Source organism: Pinus tabuliformis, chromosome J (genome assembly GCF_031772625.1).
Source record: "Pinus tabuliformis cultivar Carrire ecotype Pingquan chromosome J, CPIR1, whole genome shotgun sequence".
Taxonomy (NCBI): domain Eukaryota; kingdom Viridiplantae; phylum Streptophyta; class Pinopsida; order Pinales; family Pinaceae; genus Pinus; species Pinus tabuliformis.
Window position 1 is genome coordinate 771,645,922 of NC_142295.1, and position 8,906 is coordinate 771,654,827.

Below are 8,906 nucleotides of genomic sequence, written 5' to 3' on the forward strand. Positions count from 1 at the left end.
TAACGTCACACTCTTGGTAGTTTGTGCAAATGGCAAGTGCACACAGTGAGATAGGTATTTAATAAAAAAAAATGGCCCAATCGAATGTGATAGCTTGATCGAGAGTTTGTTTTTAACCCTGGATCAAGCTACTTTTTTAGTGTCCAAAGAACTGGTGAAGCTCTTAAAAAAAGCTAGATTAAGCACTTAAATGGCGAGCCTTTATTTTTTCCACACTCATCTCCATACTTTCACACTAAAAGATTTTTTTTAAAGTAACTAGTGATAACAAAGTTGTCACTGAAGAAAACATTCACAACCAGGTCAAAAGAAAAAAATACACCAGCATCCTAAATCCCTTTAAGCACTTGGAAAAAGTGCCATAAAATTGAAAAGCACTCAATGGAAAAAGTGCCATAAAATTGAAATCATGAGAAAAACTAAAAAATAAGAAAAACATAACCATTAGAATAAAAATCTTGCAAATAAAATAATAATATTGAAACCAAAAAAATACTTAACTAACAAAATGCAGATGAAATCGGCCTAACAAAAACCTAGACTTTCAATGCTCAAGCCAAAAAATGGAGGAAAAACATCCTGGATTAGGTGGGCTAGGTGTATATAGTAGGGATGCTAATGAGGTTGGGCAAACCGTCTTTAGTCAAAGCCAATTCGAGCAACTTAGAGTTGCGAACAATGCTTGCCTTTTGGGGTGGGAAGGGGCCAAACAAACTATGAATAGTATCGTCAGACAAACTCGCGTCTTGGACTGTAAGGGATGCTAGGAAATATAGTGAAAAAGAAGGGAACTCGGAAGGGAAATAAGATCTGTCCATGTTATCGAAATAGGGGAACGTAGCATTAATGTTGTGTTTTTCATGTTTATGGCTCTCGCCTCGTAGCGGATTCAACTTTGACATATAATTGTTACTAGTGCGGTCATGGAGGTGCCGAAGAGAAATTCGTGTACATAAAACCCCAAAAACATAGTATACGTTAAAAAAAAGTAGCAAGAGGGAAATTAATTGCATTAGGTTCAAAGTCATATTGCATCACTAATAAATCATTTATCAATTTTTTTTTAATGAGATCAATCTTAATGGCAAGAAATTAGTTTAACCACTTTAAAATAATTTTACTTCTGTATTTGAAACATTTTAAGAAAAGTACTTATAAATGATCATAGCATTAATGAGTTGATGGTTCTGAAAGTTAATATTTTAACGTACGTTTGATGATATACATTTTTCTCTAGACTTATTACATTTCGCTGGTGAATTGTTGTTTCAGTGTAATTTTTATGTGGTTGGTTAATCGTTGTTTCAGTAATTTTTGTGAGTGTTTATTTTATTTGAGGGTTGTTGATTTTTTTTATAAATTAATTAAAACAAAATAAAAAATTATCACTTAGTAATAATAATTATGCCATAAGACATTTCCCTCTGAAATCAACTCTCCCAGATGCTTCTCTGTCTTAATCTTAACCGTTAGATTCATTTGTTAGACTATTGAACAATAATATGCCGTCCAATTTAATTAAAAACTGTTAAAGTAAATTAGTTAATTAATTAAAAAATTAAGTAAACCCTACCATTTTGTCAGTGTACTCGGTCCGTCGTGCACGCGGATAGCCGCGTTTGCTGCAGAGGAGGGTGACGGGCATGTAGAGGAGGGCAGAGGCAAATGCCTTTGCTGCAGGAGGATGAGGAGGGCCACGTATGGGTTGGTAGTTTTTAAATGCTGGTTGGACTGTGTACAAAAGCTGGTTGGACTGTCGAGGAAGACAAAACCACTTACTTGCCAGGGTTTCTTGCTTGTTTTTTGTTTTTAGGGTTATTGTTTTTTGTGACTGGTTTTCTTGTTTGTGCAGGGATGCAAGCCAAAGGAGCGCACAGAGGTCACAGGAACGAGTTCCGTGTCTGCTGACCCCCACCACACAGCTTCAGCGCAAACTGGCAACGAAGGGCAGCAAGCTGTGGACGTCGAGGTACAGTGGAGTCTCGTCTCTTTGCAATAACCAGGCAGAAGAACAAAGGAGGGAACTGAAATTCCTGTAGGTGGTCTCATATCTTATTCATTTCGCTTGAATTTACAGGCCATGCTTAGTGAGGGTTATTTGCTTTGTTGTAGCTTACATATTGTTTTATTTTTTCAGGGAGAAAATCCCTTGGATTTCAAATTTGGATAGACGACCTCTGTTGCAAACAAAAAATTCTCATGCAATTGCAGCGGATGTCTTGAAGTTTTGGCATGAAGTGGAGACACTCTCATGCAGGGGTGATGTCTCTTTTGCAGCAGGGGTGATGTCTCTTTTGCAGCAGGGTAGTAGTCCACTGGTGTCACAAAGGAACCAAAGGGTGATAAAAAGGTAGTGTTTCTTTGAATGCCTCACCAATTGGAGATTCTGCCGAAAGGAGACTACTCTATCTCAGCATTGATAGCTATGTTGTTAAATATTGTTTTAATGCCAGATTTGCTTGACATGCAAGCTAGCTTGAGGAAGAACACAAAAGTTGCTAATTCAAAACCTTTTTTGTAGCCTCCACGAAGGAAATCTCATTCAGATTTCGTCCTCGAGGAAATGTGTTGGATGGCTAATGATTTCATGCTGGTTCATGCAGTGGCAATGCTTTTCTGGTTTCTGTATTGATTTTTTGACTTTGTTTATAGCCAAATGTAAATACCTTCACAGTATTGTGTAAATAACAACATTATTTATGTTTGTGATATATTACTATCTGTCTGCCTTTGTTCTATGTAAGAAAGGATGTGGAAGACGGTTGCAGCTCCTCAAGTAAGTCGTTGGGTAGCTCAAGAGACAAGTCATGGGGATTTTTTTTGGACAAAGGACCTGTACCAAAAGCAAACAAAAAATTCTCATGCAATTGCAGCGGCTGTCTTGAAGTTTTGGCATGAAGTGGAGACACTCTCATGCAGGGGTGATGTCTCCTTTGCAGTAGGGTAGTAGTCCATTGGTGTCACAAAAGGAACCAAAGGGTGATAAAAAGGTAGTGTTTCTTTGAATGCCTCACCAATTGGAGATTCTGCCGAAAGGAGACTACTCTATCTCAGCGTTGATAGCTATGCTGTTAAATATTGTTTTAATGCTAAATTTGCTTGACATGCAGGCTAGACTGAGGAAGAACACAAAAGTTGCTAATTCAAAACCTTTTTTGTAGCCTCCACGAAGGAAATCTCATTCAGATTTTGTCCTTGAGGAAATGTGTTGGATGGCTAATGATTTCATGCTGGTTCATGTAGTGGCAATGCTTTTCTGGTATTGATTTTTTGACTTTGTTTATAGCCAAATGTAAATACCTTCACAGTATTGTGTAAATAACAACATTATTTATGTTTGTGATATATTACTATCTGTCTGCCTTTGTTCTATGCAGGAAAGGATTTGGAAGACGGTTGCGGCTACTCAAGTAAGTCGTTGGGTAGCTCAAGAGACAGGTCTCCTTTGCAGCAGGGTAGTAGTCCACTGGTGTCACAAAAGGAACCAAATGGTGATAAATGTTTCTTTTATAATTTCTTAATTAAATATGAATTAAATATGAAGGGGGCAACATAAATCAGTTATAATTTTTTTTAATTGATGGTGACACCAACGTAAATCGTCTTTGCCCACTGGTTTAAAGGGCTTTGGAGAAGTCAAAGATACAGAGGTTGAGATACATGACTCAAGCAGAGCTCAAGTAGCAATGATTTTGTTTGTATAGCATTTTTTATGGTCCCAAAGCTTTTTTTTGACAATGTTGTTCTCTTCACTGATCCACTAGAGAAATGATTACCATGAAATCAGGTAGGAGTTTTTTGTTCGTGAAGAACGGAGGCGGGAAATGGAATCACTGGAGAAGGTCTCTTCTCTTATTCATTTCCCTTGAATTTACAATCCATGTTTAGTGAGGGTTCTTTGCTTTGCTGTAGCTTACATCTTGTTTTATTCTTTTCAAGGAGGAAATTTTCCGGATTTCAAATTTGGAGAGACGAGCTCTATTGGTTTTCTGTCTCCATCACCAATGGATCCACTGGCTGAGTAGTACATAACAAGTTCTTTTCAGGCTTATTACCTGCTCAGTTTTCTTTTTATTGTCTCTACGAATTTGCAAAATCTCTGCTTTTGTGATGGAGCACAACCAATACTTAGTTACATAAACTCTTATGGTAGCCAATAAACCATTCAATGATACTTTGCAGTGAATCAAAAGGTAGCTTTGCTTTGAATGCCTTACCAATTGGAGATTTTGCCGAAAGCAATAGAAGACCTGGGACTTTTCTTGGCAACCGATTAAACACAGCAGGCAATGACTTTAATGAATGTGCCTGTGAGAAACATTCAATGTTTGAGAGGTTACCAGAAAGTACAAGTTTGGACAATATAAAGGAAACGTCTTCATCAAATTATAAGGATTTTCATACGAGGAGCAGAGCCAATTCTATGTATGAAGATAAACTTTTAGGGGTCACTGATGTTAAGATAAAGATTGAAGAAGGATTACCTGCTAGCACCGAAGATCACAAATATTTAGGATGTAAAAGGAAAGAAAATTCCTCTTTTGTACTAGAAAAGGAGGTTGAGAGTCAAGCGGTTGGCATATCTAGTTCCCAAAAAATGTCTATGCTTCCACAATCAAAAGTTACCATCTTATCTAGTATTGTGAGCAGTAAATAGTAAATACCCAGGAGTTGCTCTTCCTTTGGAAATGGAGAAGAATTCAAACTTATCGGCTGCAACAAAAAGAGCACATGAAGATATCATTTTGGAAGAGGCCAAATTGATCAAAGTAAATATGGAGGTTTATGGTTAAATGCTTTCAAACTTTTTAATAGATATTTAATATATTCATTCTATAGGAGACTACTCTATCTCAGCATTGTTAGCTATGTCGTGAAATATTGTTTTAATGCCAAATTTGCTTGATATGCAGGCTAGACTGAGAAAGAACACACAATCTGCTAATTCAAAACCTTTTCTGGAGCCTCCATTAAGGAAATCTCATTAGGATTTTGTCATTGAGGAAACGTCTTGGATGGCTAATGATTTCATGCAGGTTCATGCAGTGGCAATGATTTTCTACTTTCTGTATTGATTTTTTGACTTTGTTTATAACCAAACGTAAATACCTTCACAGTATTGTGTAAATAACAACATTATTTATGTTTGTGTTATATTACTTATATGTCTGCCTTTGTTCTATGCAAGAAAGGCTTTGGAATACCGCTGTAGCTGCTGAATTAAGTCGTTGGGTAGCCTAAGGGACAGGTCATGGAGACTTTTTTTTGGACAAAGGCCCTGTACCAGAAGCAAAGAAAAAATGCTCATGCAATTGCAGCTGTTGTCATGAAGTTTTGGCATGAAGTGGAGACACTTTCACTGCTGTCACAAAAGGAACCAAATGGTGATAACTCTGTTCTGGATTGCATTATTCACTGAACTTTAGTGCAGGATCACATATATGACTAAAGTTTTATCAATTATATGACTAAAGTTTTATCAAATATCAATTATATGACTAAAGTTTTATCAATTATTTTATCCAGGAAATCAAGATTGCAAACTTGACTGAACTTTTATGTAATTCACAATTTTTTTTCTATTAGCTTTTCTTCAACGAAAGGCACGAAAGGGAAATGAAGTAGGGTAGAGAAATAAATGTTGCTTTTATAATTTCTTAATTAAATATGAAGGGGCAGACATAAATCAGTTATATTTTTTTTTCAATTGACGGTGACACCTAATATGAACTTTTTCATCTAATTATAGGTTAAAAATATTGAGTTTTTAATGCTACCAAAACTTTTACTGGACATGAGAAATAAGCATTAACATGAACTTTTTCATCTAATTATAGGTTAAAAATATTGAGTTTTTAATGCTACCAAAACTTTTACTGGACATGAGAAATAAGCATTTCTCTATTCATAACGCATACAAGGAAAATAATTCATTTACAATTGGGATTACATAACTTACTGCAACAGCGTTGGACATTTTTGAGAAATAAGCATTGCTCTATGCATAACGCATACAAGGAAAATAATTTGTTTACAATTGGGCTTACAGAACTTACTGCAACAGCCTAGTTATTCATGCATTGATGTTGAATTGAAGTTGAATTGGCCCTATTATTCCTGATTTAGTAGGTCACTACTTGGACCGTTCAGAAGTGCTTTTTTGAAGTATGACTATTAACAGTTTAACCATATTACTGAACATTCACAAAGAAACCTTACTGTTTAGCGTTAATATTTTCCAACTGCATAAAAAATAAAATCCTAAATTCCTAGAGTTTGATAACAGTGATTTATGTATCTTTGTCAAATTGTGTGTAGCTTTCACACTAATGATCAAAAGACCTTTTGGGCCACCCCACAGACTGGGTAGTGATAGCTAAGGATGAAATCTGATCCTAGTGGGAGCTTAAGACCTAGTGGGAGCTTAAGAGAGCCTGTAAAGAGAAAAAGAAAATCAGAAATCTGTGTGTGCCTATAATACTTTACTTGATATAACACATAAACACGAGGATTTGGAAGATGGTTGCAGCTGCTCAAGTAAGTCATTTGGTATCTCAAGGGACAGGTCATGGAGACTTCATTCGGTAGCTCAAGGGACAGGTCATGGAGACTTTTTTTGGACAAAGGACTTGTACCAGAAGCAAACAAAAAATTCTCATGCAGTTGCTGCTGCTGTCATGAAGTTTTGGCATGAAGTGGAGACACTCTCATGCAGGGGTGATGTCTCCTTTGCAGCAGGGTAGTAGTCCACTGGTGTCACAAAAGGAACCAAATGGTGATAAATGTTTCTTTTATAATTTCTTAATTAAATATGAATTAAATATGAAAGGGGCGACATAAATCAGTTATAATTTTTTTTAATTGATGGTGACACCAACTTAAATGGTCTTTTCCCACTGGTTTAAAGGGCCTTGGAGAAGTCAAAGATACAGAGGTTGAGATACATGACTCAAGCAGAGCTCAGGTAGCAGTGATTGCAAACTTGACCAAACTTTTATGTAAATACAAACAAATGTTGTTTATATTATAACATTGGGAGGCTCCATATTTCTTTCCTACAAAAATTTCCTCCAACAGCATGTTATATGAAACAGGTTTGGTTCAATTTCTAATATACCCAGTTATTCAGATTTCATTATTCCCTGCCCTACCTTAATAGCATGCGGTTATGCCTCCCGGCCATTATACAGTCCAGCTAGACGGGAATGTTAATTACCTGTGGTCTTTTTACATCCTGGGTTAAGGTCAGAAAGCCAGATTCTGGAGCAAATCTGAAAACTACAAATTAAACACTATGCATACAAAGTTCCAAGGAAGGAATTATGCACTGCTTGGGAGTGAAGCTTCTGGTGCGCCAAATCTGAAAACTGCAAATTAAACACTATGCATACGAAGTTTCAAGGGAGAAATTATGCACTGCCTGGGAGTGAAGCTTCGTGCGCCACGTGTCTTCAACAGAGGTGGGAGATATTGGCGCTGTGCTCAGCTGTTTGATGTTGGAAAGGTATCCTTCCTCTAATTCACCTGGACCATTTGAACTGCCAACACACAAATGTCTGATTTCCTCAAGCTCAGTAACAACTTGCTCCATGTGTGGTCTGTCATCTCTTTCTGACGCCAGGCATCTGAACGCTAATTCGGAAACGGCACATACCATGGCCTTCGCCTCATGGTTCTTTTCGATATTGAGCTGCGGATCCACAAGCTCATGCAAAGCCCCTTCTTGAATCTTAGCTATTGCCATGGTAGCAAGGTTGATTTCCCTGGTCTTCTGATTGGTGTCCACTGCTAATCTAGCAGAAATGATCTCCACCAAAACGACCCCGAAGCTGTACATATCGGATTTCTCTGTCAGCTGATAGCACTGATAATACACTGGATCAAGGTAGCATGGTGTGCCCTGTGGAGAAGTGGTGACATGTGAGGCATCTACAGGCACAAGTCTGCAAAGCCCAAAATCAGCCACTTTGGCAATAAAATTTTCTCCCAACAGAATGTTTGAGGATTTCACATCTCTGTGCAATATAGGCGGATGAACACTGTGAAGAAAAGCCAAGGCCTGCACAGTTTGAACAACAATATTAAAGCGAGTATTCCATGGTAATCCCTTGGGGTTTTTTCGATCGCCATGAAGATGATCAGCTAGGGTTCTGTTTGGGGAAAATTCGTATACGAGCAGCAGCTGTGGGCTGTGTGCAGGGGTGCAGCCATAAATCCGGACAATGTGTGGATGATTCAAAGTCGAAAAAATCTTAACCTCATTGATGAACTGATCGAACTGATCGACCCTCTTGGAGTTATCATGAGAAAGTCTCTTTACCGCCACAGTTCTTCCGTCGCTAAGCTTACCCAGATAGACCGACCCGAGCCCTCCAACCCCAATTTCGTTCTCCTCGTGGAAGCAATTTGTTGACTGGCGAAGTGCTTCGTAAGAGAATATTGGCAAATCGCCTGTCTCGCGCCCAAGCACACACGCTTCCATGTCCTTTCTCTCATATTTGCAGAAATTCCTAGAACTTTTTCTATTTTTCAGACAATACCCTAATAACAGTACCGCTATTGCTACCAAAGCAATTCCTCCAGTGGAGCAACCTGTGGTGACACGAGCAGATAGATATGAATGTGATCCTGTGTCCAACGCCGAAGAAAATAATGAAAAGAAAGATACAAATTCAGTACTATATCACCGTGGAGATACCGAATACTAGGAAGAATTATATTTACCTATTACAATGGCGGGCCTGTTTTTATGACCTGCAACGCGGTCATAACAACTATTATGAGTAAAAGCAAAATCGATAGTTTTTGCAAAGAGGGGGAATACTTGACAATATAGGGAAACACATACACATATGTCCATGGGTTCAAGAGTGCAGAATGGAGGGAACATTTAAAACATTTTTATA

The 8,906-nt window shown here is 37.8% G+C and overlaps 1 protein-coding gene and 1 pseudogene across 1 annotated transcript; one reads left to right on the forward strand and one right to left on the reverse strand.

Moving 5' to 3' along the window:
- The first annotated feature begins 1,564 nt into the window (after positions 1-1,564).
- LOC149229008 (uncharacterized) lies at positions 1,565-2,640 on the forward strand. Its single transcript, XM_089380933.1, has 4 exons — positions 1,565-1,704; positions 1,853-2,035; positions 2,138-2,350; positions 2,604-2,640. Exons 1-4 carry the CDS (start codon positions 1,685-1,687, stop codon positions 2,638-2,640), a joined length of 453 nt encoding a protein of 150 aa, XP_089237059.1. The 5' UTR covers positions 1,565-1,684.
- Positions 2,641-7,381: 4,741 nt separating this feature from the next.
- LOC149229009 (LEAF RUST 10 DISEASE-RESISTANCE LOCUS RECEPTOR-LIKE PROTEIN KINASE-like 1.4 pseudogene) lies at positions 7,382-8,482 on the reverse strand (annotated as a pseudogene).
- Between the last annotated feature and the right edge of the window lie 424 nt (positions 8,483-8,906).